Source organism: Neodiprion pinetum, chromosome 3 (assembly GCF_021155775.2).
Source record: "Neodiprion pinetum isolate iyNeoPine1 chromosome 3, iyNeoPine1.2, whole genome shotgun sequence".
Classification (NCBI taxonomy): domain Eukaryota; kingdom Metazoa; phylum Arthropoda; class Insecta; order Hymenoptera; family Diprionidae; genus Neodiprion; species Neodiprion pinetum.
Genome location: NC_060234.1, coordinates 29,314,131 through 29,332,449, shown reverse-complemented (window position 1 = coordinate 29,332,449; position 18,319 = coordinate 29,314,131). Strand labels below are relative to the sequence as shown.

The window sequence follows — 18,319 nt, the reverse complement described above, 5'->3', positions numbered from 1 at the left end:
GCCCGCGTTTTACGGATATTTTACTTTAACGAACACCGGCTTTGCTTTTATCGACGTACGATTTTGCATTGCAATGTAACGCAATTTTACAGAAAGTGCGTGTTTGTAGAAACAAGTTTTGATTGCCTGCACCAAGACGCGAGATCGTTAAAAATGGCTGAAGTTAATGTGGCGCTTGTTAATTTACAGTGAATGATCTTCTCACGTCGAATATTACCTTGGGAATTCACGCGAATTATGTCTCTTGTGGAATTTCTTTGTTTCAAGAGATTTGAGATCACGCCGGAAAAAAGTATCGTTATATATTCGACTGACGAAAACTTGAAGATGCGCGGTCATTGCAAAAATCGTCGGGAACATTTTTTTACGAGCACATATTAAGTATAGTTCCAAACGAAGTCTGCATAGGCTTACGCATTCGCTGTATTTTAACTGCCTTGGAGAGTAAAGTGCGTTAATGTTTACACATCTACAGATGTAACATGCTCAAAGTATTTCGGAACGTGATCAGATTCAGTTTTATTATGGGATTTAGAAACAATTTGATGAGAAGCTTAGACCGGCGTACAAAGTTTTTCCCTACTCAATTTCGGGGTAGAGAAATAAGCCTTTTTACAATCTCGAGTACAGAATTATATACAGTATTAGGTTTCATAAAACCGCGTCTCTTCGAAAGGGTGATTAAAAATTTGAATGTTGACATTGGTTCGCGAAGAAAGAGTCACCCTGTGCGGGGATCAGTTTCATCCATGGTTCCGGGCCCAATTGGCCACCGTCCCGGAAACGCGAGGAGGCAAAGGCCCTGGAAAATCTCAGAAAGAGGGTCGAACAATCCAAGCTCTACAAGGCGAACCAGGTCTCGGATCCCGGAGGGTCGTCTTCAACGTCCGCAAGACAAAACAACGAGGAAGTACAGCAGCTGGATAACCGACCGCAACTTTTCAAAAAAGTGAGTTTATTTATATACGTTAGTTTTCATTTGTTTGCCAGTATTTTTGTGTGTAATCGGCCAAGTCTCGACACTTACGCATAATATACCTATTCCTTGAAGTTACAAAGTAGTAAGTGAGAATTCAATACCCTTGAGGTGTACATTTATCTCAGCAACCCTACCATTTTTCCTATATTAGAGCGATCTCTTGGAATTAGAAAATTTCTAATTTGAGTCAAAAATGAGCAACTTTAAAATCCCGAAAATAGCCGGGAACTTTACGTGATCCTACCGGAGCTTAAGAATGATTCGAAGGATAGAAATACCGAAAATTAGATAACTTAGAGACCTATGCACTTTTTCAAAATTTTCTCGATATGTGGAGTAATGTTTTGTAGGAGTAAAAAAGTCTCGTTGCAAAGAGTAAACCAAAAACCGAAACTCTGCACGGGCGGTACATGCGAGTCTCCGCATACGAGTGACAAGTTCGCCTTCATTTTACCGCCAATAGAATTTCCTGGCGTGTCAACGTCTGCATTTGCCACTTCGAAATTTCCTCGATTATCGATGCTTTATCACTCTGTATCGTGAAAGCTAGCATCGTCGGTTTTATCGCGTGTTAGCGTCGATGCTATAAGTTGAATGTGTACTCACGGGTACGATTATGTACTCGAGGATATCATATGCTTGGGTAAGAAAAACATTCCCCGCAAAAGAGCTGAGAAAATTATCAGTAGCGTGTTCACATTTCGTTATATTGCCAGATGTTCTGCGGTTATTGTGGAAAGAACGGTAATGAAAAACGGCGTATGTAGGTAGAATTCTTCGCTGTTGGTGTATATAGGTAGATTTCTCATTGAAATTTTGATAGATTACCATCTCGCTTATATTGCAAATTTTTTCTCTTCTTTTCGATGGTTAGGCGATACGGTGGTTCCAGTTGTTCAAAAATATAGCGGTGATAGGTGAACGAAATGTTTTGTTCCTCGCCAACATTCGTGCTATCTCTATAACTAGAAGCTTCCATCATTAGCTCGGAATAAATTCTTCTTCACGATACCTTTCCAGGCCATGGCTGTCACTCCATCGCCTGGTTACGTGCTTCAGCTAAAGAAGGGTGGCTCGAATGTTGGTCTTGAAATGGCGCTTTCGTTACTTCTTGCCAACGGAATTGCAACGTTGCACTTCGTTAGCGAGTTGATTAGCTTTCATAAAACCGTTTTATCGTATGCTTTTACCGCTTCGTAAAGACCAAATGTATTCATCGTTCCCTTGACGACTCTTCTCGTTGGTAAATATGTCGTTACTCCTCCAATTTTCCAGTCGCAATAATTAAGAACTCTGATCGAATCACGCTTCGTTAGTACTATCGATTCGAGCAGTCGAAAAAACTCTTAATAAAAACGTCTATAATCAATTCGTATGGGAATTCCCGCTTCTAGACCCGAGCGTCAAAATTAGATGGATTCCTTACTTCTCGAAACGCGTCAACCTGTTCAGAGCATCCAAAATCCGTGATTCTTAGAGAGCGGCATTTATTTTGGTTGGAAATTACAATTCTGATTTAGAGGAAAAATGTGTTTTTTGTCTATTTCTATCTGTAATCTTAATACTTGATCTCACACAGGTTTACCAGCTGTAATCATATTCAAGAATGTACGTTATGATCAATCTCCGGTATCATTCTAAAACGTGAAAAATAATTGAGTACTTGTTTTTGCTGTCCTAATTGCGGGGTACAAAGTTTCGTTTAGTAAAAATATCGATGGACATTAAATTTCGCCTACGATCTTCAATTCTTTGAATATTTTTTCTCTAATGTGGTAAAAAGTCTTATCATGTAAATGATTTAAGCGTTGAGATCTACGATTGAGAGTAAATTGCGTGATGATTCATTCGCTGAACCTTTGTAACAGATATCATCTCAAGTGTACATACATTACCTGCGTGTAGGCTGTACATTTATTGCAAATGTTAGAAACATGAAATTGTAACTGCCATCGATCTATACTGCCTCAAACTATCACGAGAGGGAAACTAAAAGAGCAGAAAACCTGGCTGATTGCCTTAGAACTTCTGGCAAGATAAAAAACCACCAACCAATCGGGCGGGAAATTCGATATTCGATAATCCAGAAGTGCAAGAGCTTCTGGAGTGGTTTTACGCCCATGAAATACCGGCTTTATAATGGACGGTTCAAAAGTAGTCAGACTTATAAAAAAAGTGCCTGCATCTGGGTTAATTTTGTAAAAAATTTAAAAAATGTCTAATTATTAGAAGAAGGAGATAACCTAATTCATTACTCGTCAGTTTTAAAACCGTGTCAGTGTTTCAGAGGAACTGTAAATGAATCTTCGCGACTTTATTCATAAAAATCTACACGTACCGCTGATCACTCTGTGAGTTACGGATCAAGTCATTGGTCGAAGCCTAGGTCGACAATTTTACGAAATTCGTTCGCTTTTCCTCGATGAGTTTCGTATTGCGTGCCCTGCAGTAACCGAATACAAACGTACTTCGTAGATAAATTGGATGATTATACAGAACTGTTAATTATCCGAGCAGAACAAGTGTTCCAGTTACATTACAGGATCGTAATTGAAGGGTTTTACGCTGATGGAAGTGAGTGCCTGATTACTTCCGAGACCAAGTAGCGTCAAATTTTCGTGACTATAAACTGCCCGGTAAACTTGCTCCGGCGTTAACTAAAACCAAGGCGTTCGTTAACTTAGCAGCTTTCCGCATGCGACCACATAACGTACAGGCTGTAAAAAGCTGTAAAAATGCGAAACAAGGTGTGCCGACTACAGCGGACTTCGTTGTGCCCACGAGTATGTTCTTCGTTATTTAGACTAATTACTTCATGCCTTGTACGGGGATAACAATTGCGTTACCAATTTATTTATGCGAACATTATTCGACATAAATTCTTCTTACCGCGCACGCACCTTGATCGTGTATTCTCAAGTTTAACTTCAATGATATTATCTACAACGATTCATGGATACGAGTACGTACTTTGGCTTAAGTACTTCATGAAGTAATCACGCATCTGGTTTCTCCACGACTTGGCCATTCGATTTAACTAGAATCTGCACCGGAACTGTAAGGACTGTTCTTGTTGTATCGATGTTATTCATCCGATACTAGGTATGTATATATTCCATTCTGCTCACTCGACGTTTCACGATACTGTACTCGAGTTTTCTGTTGTCTCACATATATCTGCTCGGTACACTTCCATCACCTTAAAAGCCCATTCAGAATATCTCGTTTAATCAACTTTTAGCGTTCGGTCGTCAATTCATCGTTAGGTTTGAAACCCGTTCACCCCGTATTGCGTAGTTCCAGTTTAACGCAGAATTCAACTTTACTTTGACTTGACGTCGAAGATTGTCCCAGATGATCATACCGATATGCATAAACTTTCAAGTCTTTTATTTACTCTTCTCTACGTATGTCTTCAAGTGCTGAAAAATGTGACTGGTGATGAAATCCCGGTTCGCGATGAAACTGGGGTTTCCTGTATTTTTAGGATACCATTGTTTAGGCTTGTATGATAGTATGGTTGTGGCATGATTTGGATATATACAGTTTGCAATGGAAACTTGACAGCCTAATTTCCCGACAATGGTGAAGCGTGATTATAGATGGAGGCATATATCCTCTTGTTCACTGACGCTTGCGATTTGTTGTCACTAACCGCAGGCTTCATAACACGCTACTACCTCAATTTCCGAGGGTAGATGTCATGCCTGAAGAATTGTCAAAGTTCATTAATAGTTAAACGTGACAGATGTATATCGAAGCGTATTTTTAATGCTTGATCAATGGTGTAATGGTGTTTATGTGGACTTGACGGACCTACGTTGCGTGACGTGAGCCGTGTCACAAGCATCCCTGTTTCTCAATATTCTTTTTCTGCAAATTGCCGCACTCTGACGGTGACGCTCACGTCATTTTTTCAAACTTCACGCTTGCGAAATTTCGCGACGTGACCTTTCCAGCCATTTATTTCAATTGTATACCACGAGGGGAGAGACGGAACGATCAGATGGATGTCTAGCCGTTGCTGCGGCATTAAGGGAACAGCGAGGTACCAACGAGGATTCAACAAATCTCCTCAATTTCGGGTATCAAAAAAATATAGAAGTTTATTTTCTTGTAGGATATAAATCACGTGGTGGGGGAAAAACGAGAAAATAATTTCGGGGATGCTGGTTTCATATACGTATAACCGTAATCATCTGCGGGTATGCGGACTTCCGTAGTGGCCAATAAGATTGAAGGGGGTCTTGAATCAATACGAGACGAACCGAAGAAATGATCCAATACGTGCAGGCGACTAGCGCACAGAATCGAAAGAATGGACATCGATATTGATAAATTTCTCTTCATCCGGCAGGGTGAATCTTGTCAAACTTACTCTTCTGGAATTTCGCTCTGGCCAAAACGACAAGTCTATTTTTCCCACAACTTGTTCCTGCAATCAATACGATATGACTTTTTGTGGTTCAAGTATTCGGATCAAATGAAACGGGAATGTGACGGTTTGTCGTGGAAGAAGCAGGGACAAAATATCGGCCAACTATTCTGTCGCGTAGGCATGTGGCTAAACGTCTTTTCGTTTGCTGCACAAAATGAAGCTTTCTTCAGTCGAAGGGTTACGTATAATACATCTATATTATACTTACGTTTCAGTACGGCTTCAAATCGTCCGATTGTGAAAGATTGTTTGTTTACAGTACTTGAAGAAGTACTGTAACATGTTATGATAATTTTACCTGCAAAATTATTCAATTTGTCGTAATATATATAGAGAAAGATGAGTGGCAGCACACCTATGCAAGTCAGTGTAGATGTAAATAGGTCAACATCATCTCAGTCCTATCACAATTCGCAAGTTTAGACCATACACAGCTATATATTGTTCGTGTGTGTAGCAGTACCTTTCGTGTGGTTGTGACCAAAAGGGGGAAATTATTCATGGAATTTGTTGGACCACGGTTATACAATTTTGTCAGGACTCTCCAGGTTTTTGTTCGAAATTCTGCGTCTCTGACGAATGTGCAGAGTACTGCAGGCAGATATTCCGGCACCTAAATGTAATGAAACGTGGAATTTCCACGTGAAATGTGGCACGTAATAGGTGTTAGGTACAAGGTGGATAAAGGTTGACGAAATTTTTATGATATACGGGAGTAAAAGCTTCTCGCTGGCTTTCGATTCGACGTAGCAATAATCCAGCACTATTATGAGGATTAATAGAACGTAGGTAAAACAATGCAGAGTCCAGTCCAAGTCACGGCTACTAGTTTCGGTGAAAAATCTTACGATATGGAAAAAAGAAACCGGTGACGTAACCAAATGTTATACTACCGGTGGAATTTTCCAAGTTTGAACGGCTGAGGCCGAGGGTCGCAGAATTTTAATATCTCAACGCGCTCTTCGTGTTTTCATTACCCTTTGGGCTATGCGACCGCTATACATACGTGGCCTGAAAGAGGTCGAAACCACTTTCCGTCCGCTGTTGATAAAGATAGGCAAGGCCAGGCTAGCCCTCCACGATTTGACTGGCACGCGGAGAATAGTTCGAAAATCGAAAATTGAACTTACTTGACGAGGGTTGGGCACTTTCATCGACGGATATCACACAACTGTCTATCCCGTCACCTTACCTGATTTCAGTAGGTAGCCGAACAGCTGTCTGGAATATTCTCACAGCGATTATTCGAAACTTTTGTGGAAGTCGAACGATACGGCATTGCCAACCTATGCAGCCTCTTTCGAATGTATACAATGTACAAGATCCTTCTACACGGAGGTCTAAAGTTAACTCTAAGCGTATCACCTGCAATACCGCGATGATTACTTACAGTAAATGAGCTGGGTATAAATCATCGTACGTATAGTGTTGAAGTTCGAAACCAAAGTTTGGATGTTCAGAAAGTGACGTCACCTAAAATTTTTTTTCTCTTGACGTCATCGATCTATAGTAATCGTCGACCACGAAAATTCTTCAGTCTGGAAACAACCGCGCAGTAGAACGGACGGATGAGGATCGCGCTCCGCAGATTTCGAGTACCGGGTTCTCTATCTCCCGGATTCTACGCTCCGGGTCCGCTTCCTCGTGCAACTCGGGTTCCAGGACAAACGCTCCGTAGTTTCTGCGTTCCAGGTCCGCTACCTGGTGAAACTCGACTTCCAGGACAAGCGCTCCGTGGTTCCTGATCTTCAGTTACGCTACTTGGTGAAACTTGACTTCCAGGATAAGCGTTCCGTAGTTTCTGCGCTCCAGGTCTGCTACCTGGTGAAACTCAACTTCAGGGACAAGCGCACCGTAGTTTCTGCGCTCCAGGTCCACTGTGAAACTGTACTTCCAGTTCTGGCTGTCCAGATCCTTGACCTGCTGACTGTCGACCTTCAGGACTAATTTCACGTAGATTTGGCCGTCCAGGTCCTCCACCTGGTGGATCTCGACCTCCAGGACAAGCGCTCCGTAGTTTTGGCGGTCCAGGTCCTTGATCTAATGACTTTTGACCTTGCGGACTAATTTTCAAGTGTACAAGTTTAATTATTGAAACATCATGTTTTGTACTATCAAACCAATATGCATGCTTCAGATAACATTTTGAATCGGAAAAAAGCCAAACGACCAGGATCAACAAATTGCAATTGGTGAGTGGTTGGCATTTTATACATAGGAATACATGACAATAACGTCGTTCAATTAGAGCTAAAATTGCTGTGCGTAGTGTTTTAAACCTGTCAGCACTTAGCTGATTGTTCTGTGGTATTTTTTGACGAAATTTATTGTCATAAAATCACAAGACGTTATACTTACATGCACGTGTAAACGTGATTTGTAGCATTATAGAGAAAAAATCTTACGGGCAGATTCGGTTTGCGTCACATGCACGAAGACAGTGTTCATTTTGTATACTGTGAAGCAAATGCCAGAATTTTTTGGGGAGTCATCCCAGTCTCCCCTACAACCATGCCATCTTGTAAAACACTGACAACGAGTAAGCGAGCGTACGAGCACAAAAATCGGTTACACTAGGCATCCGACCCCGAGTGAGCTTCAGCGAACGAGGTTTTTAAAACTAGTTTGGTATTAATTAGGAAGTGAATATTCCACCACATCATGGGTTCTAATGGACGGCATTCGGAAAGGTGACATTTTCGATATCTCATCTCTCGCGCCATCGTTATCAACTCATGGCGAACAACAATATTTCGAGATGAATATTGGCGCGATGTTCATTCCCGGCTATTGATTCGCTGGATATACGATGGAATACGAGTCGCTATCGGACTGTTCTCGTCTCCTTATAGATTTCTGCACTTGCGCCAAACGCATAATTAATACCTCGGATAAAGCTTCGAACCTTACCTGACTCGATACCGTAGATATAATGACCAATTAACTTCGCGCGTCGAATCAATTAATCTCGCTACCTTGAACGCCGATGTTCACCAAATCGAATTCCATTTTCATTCCGCGACGCTATAAGATGAAATAGAGACGTGCACCCACATCATGTCCTACCTTCATCAAACTCAGTAATAAATAATACACCAATTTGCCCGCCCAGAGGTGCAGACTGGAGTACGTACCCACTGGATCTGTGGTTTCGATTCGGGTAGTGTGTGGAATGATGCTGGCGAAGGGCCAGCCACTCGGGAGATCCTGGCTATCGAAGCTGGCAACTCTCCAGCCAGTCACTCATCCGCTCACTCAACGTTATATAAGGCAGGAGATTGCCGGCAGGTACCACGACGCGATGGGAGTTTGTTCCTAACGCATATTGATAACGTCGTCGAAAGTGATCTTATCGTTGGTGACGGTAGAGTCATGGATAAAAAAAAAAAAAAAAAAAAAAAAAAACCACCAGAGAGCGAAACGCGTTAAAGAGACACGCTCGTAGGTATTCCTTGGAGACTTGCGAATGGAAGTTGGGTCTGGGCTGCGTATTTTCGTTTTTGGAAAACAATTTTCCTCGCACGTTTTCAGAGATCTGATTCTTTCTATCGACCAATTCTTTCCCCGGAGATGCCCAATAAGATTCATCTATCATTCACTGTCGCCCCAGTGATGGGTGTATCGAAAAAGTTGGGGCTTTACTCGATTGTGTAACGTTCGAGAGCCAGCCTCGACAATCGGCGGAACGTGAATTCAATCGCTGTTCAATAAAACGAAAATACCATATCTTATACTCGCACGGGTTTTCTCATATTTTTGTGATTCGAGGCTCGTTTACGAAATTCTCTGAATCACACGGCGAGGCATGATACGTGGATTTATACGTGCCTTGATGATGTATTGAAAGTTGACTTGACGCATTTACCAAGAATTTATACATATTTGATGATCTTGAGTCGAATGTGTTTTTCCAACCGTCTCTTGTCGGGATTTTATACGGTTGAATAATATAGAAACAGGGGGAATTTACAAATTACACAACCCAGACTTTCGTTTTACCTCGGCTGGTGGAGCTAAAGAGTGGAAACATAATGAAATAAGGATTTTCGCTTGGCAGATAACAGACCAAACCGTGATTATCATCCCCAATAAGAGGGAAAAAGATTTCGAATTGGATCGAGAGTAGATTGATTGTTTGTTTCGTGCAACCTTAATCGAGCCTGAAAAAATACAATTCAGGGATTTGCAGAAAAAACATCTTGTCGGCCGAAGAATTATTTGAGGATAAAGTAGAAAATCACCGGCGTCGTGTATCTTCTCTACGTATACGCAGGAACGTGTCGTACGTACAAAATTGATATACATATTACGTGAACAAAAAATGTGATAGATCAGGTGATCACATTTTGTTCACTTCAAGTTGTTAGAGTAGAACATTGAAATAATTTCTTATCAACGATGAGATAACCAATGAGTTTTTTTTTTTACACTTAGCCAAGATTAATATTCTCCTACCTCTCGCACGGATTCACCGAAAACTGACAAACTCAAAGCGGGAGTTCGAGGGGAGGAAAAAAAAACTGTTCACCGGAACTTTTTGATAAAGTTTTAACAAGATGGAATTTTTCTGCCTGTGTATGTATAGCTCGTGGTTAATTCTCGTTTGACAAATTGCCTATCGGAAGATTGAACTTTGAAAAATGATTTAGAAGTTAATCAAAGTCGCGAAGGTACTGTACGTACAAGTAACTCTTAGCCAATGTTAACTTTAAGTACCGGGCACTCGTCCGCCCTCATAAAGTTTTACAAGTATGGAAAAACTTAGTGGCACTAACATTTTGCCAGGTCTCAAATTCCCCGAGCACCGAAGCAGCGCGTTCACGGTTTCGGATTCAAATTCTATTTCTTTATATCCCTGCACAGCGGACATAGACTACCACAATATTTTAACACGTTTACAAGTTTTATCTCTTAGAGTTCTCTCTACGATAAATCGTCGGGCGTAGCTGCGTGATAGACGTATGTATAATATATATGTATACGTACATAGGTATGTCATGCGGTTTTGCTAAGGTGGGGAAGTTCCTGACCCTTTGTTTCCCTCTCGTAATGCTGTTTTGTATTCGCAGCGAAAACGTACCTTCGAATCGGCCGGGATTATGCCGCCTCGCTTTCACGCACTATAACCCTGCAACCCTGGTTCGCGAACACGTATTCGCATATATCTTTGTATATGTGACGCATGTAATATGAGTTACACGTGTAATAATCTCGGTCGAAAAATATACCCGGTACGATGTCCAGGAGCTTCGTTAACGTTACTTAAGCCTATGATCCTCGTAACGCTGTGACTGAGGACGATAAACATGGTAAATCCAATCTTGAAGTTTTTATAATTAAAAAACGCTTTAAAGGTAATGAAACGTTTTTACGCGTATAAGGTTGATTTATGTAGTGTAAGTTATAGTGTAGGTAGAAAAAGACCTATTTACTTTGATTTGAAAGGTATTCAAACGACAAGAGACAACGTTGGAATAAAATACTCGCGACTGTTGTGAATATCTTTGAGTTTAACCATCGACACTGAATAAGTATAACGGTATCGGATTACATTATTCATCAGATTCGTCTCGAATGTCTGTACATAGGTATACTTATATCGAATGCACACGTATTTCGAATTTTATGATTCGAAGTGCAGGGTATAAATGACGTATACCTAGGTATACGAGCGATAATGTAATGCAGGTTGTTTTACGGGCTCATTCATTCGGCTGTCTCGTGTTTACTGCAGCAGTGATGTTACGGCGTATCCTCGATGATATATCACTTGTATCTTCCAGCAGAAATTGCATAATTGTCATACGGCTCAGTTTTCCGTAACGTAACATCAGCGCGAATCCGACACGCAGCTCATCAATTCGTCTGGCATTTAAGCACGAGGTGGAGACCGTAAAAATTCGCCATGGAAATAAACTGAGGCGAAAACAATTAAACGCACACATACACACACACACACACATATATATATGTATATATATAAGAATAAGGATTACTCCCATCTCAGAGTTTTACTGCGGCTCTCCTACAGTTTCACCGGGAATAAACCTCTAATTTACGAGCTTCTGCAACGATAAGGTGCAAGAAAGGAAAACTACTTCTGCTCACCCAACTTGCATTTTGTCCGCAACACCGTGTTTTTTTTGTGCGTATTCCCGACTGCACAACTTGTGATCCATTTACGGGCGGAACTAAAACCGCTCTTCACCTCTTCAACCAGCTGCTGTGTGAAAAGTTAGCGTCTCTTGAATGCTTTAATGCCTTATCGAACTTCAGCATCATGAACTGGCGGATTATATGTAACGAAGATTAATCGAAGGGGCCAGAAGATTTCCGAGTCGTTAAAGTAATGGTCGCTAATTCTTCACTATCCATTTTATCGGCAAAACACCTCATTTGAATCTACGGATTCTAATTATTGTATGCCGCAGAAATTGCTTCCTTAATTGTTTACTGTTTACCGATTGCTCATTTTCATTTAGAAGATTATTGCTGATAATGTTGTGTCACTGAAACAGATTTTTTTCTCATTAGTCAAATCGTTATTGCCACTTGCTGATCAAAATATAAAATAAATATTCAACGATACTAACGTGATAAAAAGAAAGTGTTTCAGTGAATTTGTGAAATTAGCCGTGACAGAGTAAAATCGAACGATTCTATCAGATTTTAAACAAATTTGAAGCTATTTGAAACGAAGCACCGGTAACTAAGCTTCCATCAATTTGATGAATACCCGATGTGGGACTATCTCGTAACACAATTAGTAAAAACTATTGACTTTTGGCTATCTAGCCTCCTCGATCGAGATTGGTTATAGAAAAATTAAATCTCTACGCTGAGCACATCGAGTGCAATAACTCCAAACCTAAATCCACGTTGAGACAGCACAGATAACGCAACACTGCATGAAAGCTCGACGCTTAAGTTTGGCCGTAATTTAACACACGTACATGTTGAATGTATAGTTTTCTGCGGTAAAAAAGCGACGAGACCTGCAGCCGCACGCCGAGGACGTGTAGTATTTGCATTTAAGCACTATTCTCCACTCTTATCTCACTTCCTACCCCCCTGAAAGTGTTATATGCGAATAACCCCCGTAAGCCTCTGCATCGCGGTAAGAATACATATTTCACTTGAAAGTGTTCTAATAAATGGCTTTACTTGACGTATATCGCGACCGTAACACTGAATATATATCGCTTGGGGCAAAATAAACCACCATTTACCTTGTCGGCTTCCGGTTGCCGTGAAAAGTGTGTTGGAAAATTCATTACCCAGTCTTTCATTTGGGAAAATTTAACTACCATCTCGCGTTTTCCAACAGTGTCGAAATATATTTGTTTCGACTAAAGTAATTATTTTCTCGAATACGCGAGTTTTTTTTTATCGTCAGGAATTTTCGATAATTTAAGATAATTGGATGAAAATTGTGTGGTCTTTAACGGACAAAATAACCAGAGTCATCGGAAAATAATACAATTTTGAATTAATCACTTGTAATTGGCTTTCGCTAGAGTTATCGCGAAGGAGCGAAGTGTTTAGATTGTTGATTAGGGAAATGATTCTTGACGCGACGTTCGCATTAACTTCGATTAATCGCAACTCCTATATATACGACGATGCCTTCTTCCCTTCATTCGATCGTCACCTTGATGACGAAGTTTTTAATTACAAAGGCGAATATATATATATATATATATATATATATATAATATATCACACCGACTATCGTGATCATCGCCATTGGTTTGTCAATAGCGAGGTGCTATAAAGAGAATATCTGCATATTCTGAGCGTGAGCGGGTATGGAAAACACAACTAACGGTCTCTCGAAATAAGTCTTATCACAGTAGCGGCTAATTGATAATTACATTCAACGAATTTGTTTCAACATAAGTTATATCAGGGCTCGATGGTAAGCATCCCTAATTTATACTGGTGCAGCTGGGGAGGGGGTCGAAATTAATTGTGGGGGTGGGGGAATGTTTCGTATACCTATAATACGCGAACAATATTACTCGTTACGCGAACTCGGGCGTCGAATGGGGATCGAGCACATAAAATTCTGGCAATCAGCCGAGTGTATAGACGGCTGATCTGCAGCTGGAACCCCGCAAGTTTTTCATAAGAATTTCAATTTAAGAGCCCCACGCGAAAGCTTTCACCTACCGCTCGACCCCCCCACGACCAATCGGAAAAAGCCCCTCTCAAAAAAGGACGAAGATTACCAGTATCACGCAAACCACAACGCTGGCTATCAGCACAATGATCTGCGTCTTGTTTCCGAGGAAAAAGGCTAGGGATAAAATATTGACGCGTTCGGATCCCGGAGATTCCCTCGTTTCGGATGCTCCTGAGGCTGTTGGGCGCACCGCGATTATTGGATCCTCCTCGATGGCACCCTGAGAGATTAGAGAAGCATGACACGTTCATTGATCAGTCTTTAGAAGAGTGCCACTCTTACTGGCGAACCCGTTACTTTCCCTTTTGCCCAACTCAAAATCCGATTATGTCTACTTTCCTTCCCGGGACTAAAACGAGGGCGAACCTAACTAAGGGGCTTTACAGCCCTCGATACAACGGTTGAGAAAAAGGTCTAATTCGTTACCGGAATTTCAATATCAGGTACGGACTTCTTGAGTTGAACAGTCGACGTCAGGGTGAACGGCTTCAGTCCGACGTCCTCAAGTTCCTTCGCATCTCTCTGCCGCTTGGCAACCGGCTCGAGTTCTAATTCTGGAAAAGCTTCTTCCTCCTGGTTAACGAGTTTCAGATCGACGTTGACGAAACACGAACTATCGATGTCTGGTTCGCCGTAGGCGGGCTCCGGGTTTGGGGAAACGCACTCTGGAGTGAACGGTGGAGCTTCTGGACGCAGTTTAGTGTCAGCGTAAGGAAAGGGCAGGACTTCCGGCTCGGTCACTACCGTCTGTCAATTCATTTCTCAATCATGATTTCTAGTAGTTGCCATCGCTATTTTTTTAATTTTCCTGTTTTTCATTTCAATAGTACCTCGCTACCATTTCTAGTTATATTCATTATGTTTAATCGAAGCTTTTAGCGAGTATAAATATTGTACGAAGATGCTTCGACTAACGAACAAGTAAAAGAAACTTTCGTTGAAAATCAATTTATTAGAGAAATTTTTTTACGAAGTTCACCACAAACGGTACAGTAACGAGTGATGGAACAAAGCGTATGGAACGAAAGAACAAACTCGTACCTGCATCGCCGAGACGTTATCAAGAGTTTCGAAGCCTTTAGTCTTTTCCGTCGGTTCGCCTTGTTCGTCAGGGTGCTTTTCCGGTACACCTTTGCCCTCGGTTGAAAGCTTTTTCCCGTCTTTCGGGCACCCGGTGTCTTTAATCTCTTTCCCTGACTCCTTACCTAGGCTTCTGAGGTTGACACCCTCCCGAAGTGGCGAATCCTCCATGCGTTGACTGACTACATCAAGGCCGTCGCCCATCCCCAACCAGGATGAAAAAGATTGCTCTCATTAGTACCTATAGTCTCGTGATACGGTAAAAGGCATTTTGTAGTGCGGCTTGAGTTCCAGCTTGATAATCATGCAAATTTTCACAAGCAGTACTGTAACAATGTGTGCTAAGTAAGTAATAAGTGCGTGTTTAAAATTTGCCGCCACTCTGAATTTCTGTTTGACAACACTGACGAGTACGATAACCTGAAAATTTCATCTACAGGCGGAAAGTCTGTGACATTTTTTTATCTCAGGCATCGTACCAAGAGTCTTAAAAGTTTTGCCAGATCTCGACGATAGGGTCAAAAAGTCCATTGATCAAAGTGGAGTTTTAATTGTTTTTCCAAGTTTGAGATGTTGATCTTTGAAGGCCCGTTGTAACTTTCCCGTTCCTGGGTTGATTGAAACAAAAACCAGTAATTCCACTGCCGCTCGGACTATTTCTTAATTTCAGATACAGGCGTATAAAAAACCAATCAGTTTAGTGTCATTTTGTTGCCTAAATTTGATTGACTCGTCAACAAAGTTACGAGTCGAATTATTCCTCATTCAATGTGATTAAAGCTGCGAGAAAATACAGTTGTGCGGAATAATAAAAAGTTCACGTATTCGTGAAACTTGCCGTGCACTTTATTCCGTCAACAGCATGCAGCTTTACGTTATTGCATAAATTACAAACGTAGTAAAAACTCACTATTTTAACCACAATAGGCTTCCTTAATTTTCACCCCGCAGGCTTGATACAATGTTTCTCAAATTAGACGTTTCGTTGGATAAAAATCAGGCCAGCATATAACATAATTAGCAAATCGTATCGGCTGTCATAAAATATTCGCGTGACTTTAAAATTATTACCCAAGCGAAACAATGAAACGACGACGATGTGAAATAAAGAAAGAAACATAATATCTCCGCCAACTGTGATTTCTATAACCTATTGTGTGAATAAAAAATGCCTCTTCTGGTTAAAAAGTATTCGTCCTTAACCCCGCAGCTTATGAGGGGTTGAATAAGAAGAATCCTCCTCAACTTTGTTAACCGGATAAAACTATACCTTGGCAAAAAATATATGTCACGTAGCGGATATTCAAATTTTCTCTTCTCCTGACTTTGAATCCCTTGGGCGATTATCGCCCACGACGTAACCAGACACGATCCATGTTTCTGGAGGAGAAACTTTGTTGGACTTTAATTATAACGCGTAAGAGCGACTCAAAGCAGACACTCGTTACTATATATCATAGCCTTATAAATATATTAATCTTTTTCAATTCTAAGTCTATTTGAACCGCGGCGATAAATGGGCGTCAATACTTGTCCGAGTTATACATTAAAGTAATTTCAGAATTTCTCACGGAGTTTCCGTATACGGGAACTTCATTGGCATAAAGTTTGCGGATTAGTTTTTGCTTCGCCATCGATATCTTTGCGTTGGCTTCGACCTGAATATACCCCACACACACACACATATATGTATATATATAGGTTCACGGTTTATCTAGATTAGACTATGTATACCGATTTAGATGATATCCAGGCACGAAAATGTCCCGGCTTACCAGAACCTCGTCGTCTAGCACTTCTTGGGTATTCGTGAAACAACCCTCCGAATTCCGCAGCCTCCGTTATGATCGGGCGAAAATTCTATCGCTACTGGTATCCGATTTTGGCTTTATAGACGTTATATGAGGCTAGAATTATAACCGATGTAGAAACATCACGCGAATAACACGAGTTATATCTGTATCAAGGCGAGTCGCATCGCTCACGATCGGCAACATCGTGCAGGGAATTGAGATTTTTTTAATTCTAGGAAAAATTCATAAGCTGTGCCTGTAACTTAAAAACCGATACTTTTTACCAATTTTATTACGAGAATTTATTACGAATATGTTTTCAATGATAGAAAAATACGAAATAGTGAATTAGTAGCAAAGCTTAGATCGATGCATCGTTTAAAATAACTTCAAAATTATTAAACATCAAGTAGATTCGTTAGATTTTACTCTTCGTTTCGGAAAACTATTTTCTACAAAGTCACTGAAACCGAATATTTCGGCAGCAGTCAAATCAATATTGCCATTTGTTAATCATAATTATACTATCTGACCAATGTTTTTTTTTTTGTTAAATATTTAACGATGCTAATATGATGAAAAAATGTGTTTCAATCAATTTGAAGAAAATAAGTGTGTTGAATAAAATAAACTATCTTAGAGTGAGATCGAACGAATCTAATAGATTTTTAAGAATTTTGAAGTGATTTGAGCTAACTTTTGTCTACGTAACGAGAAAAGAGTTTATTTACTCTTAACAAACGTATATTTCGATATAACGAGATGAACGTTTTGTTATTATTATGAAATTTTATTTGAGCCAAATAACGATCGATAGAAGTTTGTCAATAGTTAACAAATCATATTTGTTCTCAGTGCAATTCCAGTATCATCTATTTCTCTATTTTTCAACTAATTTCTATTCTCTATTTTCCTAATTTACCGACATACTATAATGCGTTTGTAAATACTGAATTTATGAGGATTTCGTTATAAAATCAATAAAATATATCGATTTCTTATCAACAAAATTCCTCTACAAAGGTTCGCCATCGCGAATGATTAAGTACCGGTTATGATACAATCAATTCTATCTACACATTAAGCATATAACCGCACCTAACTCTTCGTCGTCCGCACTTGCTGAGTCCGCCCACGTTGTAATTACCCGAGAAAATAATTATTTGAAAGAATCACCCTCGAGTAGTCGAATGAAATATCGCCCTTCTCTCAAGTCGCCTGAAAACTCGTATACATCATTTTCTTTTTTCTTTTACCACCTTTCACGACCAGGGTTGTAAATTTTTTAATGAAAAAGTAATGCATTAACCATTGCTTTTTCAATTCATAATGGAAATAATTTCCATTACAACATTAAATTTAATGATGTAGTGGAAATAATTTCCATTGAAACACTAAATTTAATAAATAATAAACATTTAGATCCCACTATCGTGGCATACTTAAAAATCGTATTTGAATCATAAAATTAGTGTGAAATTTTTCAGACTTTTGAAAATGGCGTTTGTGAAATTGGTTTTGTATTTTTTTTTTTGAACATCATATCTGAAAAAAATCCCGAATCCCTTTTGAGTCGGCCGCAACATCATTCCAAAAAGTTATCAAAATCGAAGGGGGTGACGTACGTGGGTTGCAATTTGACGTGGAATGCCCCATATATACATATATACACACACACACACGGTATATTCAAAAGTGGCCTAATTAGACACGATGTTTACAATGCGCAGAGTAGGTAGCTGCAAATTGCATTTGCTCCAGTTTCGGCGGTCAATCAATTACAAAGCCACGCAGCTTCTAACTCTGTCGTTCCACAACCGGGGTCAACCGTAATGTGGACCACA

General features: G+C 40.2%; 1 protein-coding gene across 2 annotated transcripts in view; it reads left to right on the top strand.

Annotated features, from left to right (window-relative positions):
• The window catches only part of LOC124214244 (uncharacterized), a 49,980-nt gene that overhangs the window by 872 nt on the left and 30,789 nt on the right, over positions 1–18,319 (top strand). For both annotated transcript variants that reach the window (XM_046616457.2, XM_069134456.1), the window contains exon 2: positions 716–949. In XM_046616457.2, the coding sequence (XP_046472413.1) occupies positions 716–949 (234 nt within the window). The remainder of the gene's footprint in view (positions 1–715; positions 950–18,319) is intronic.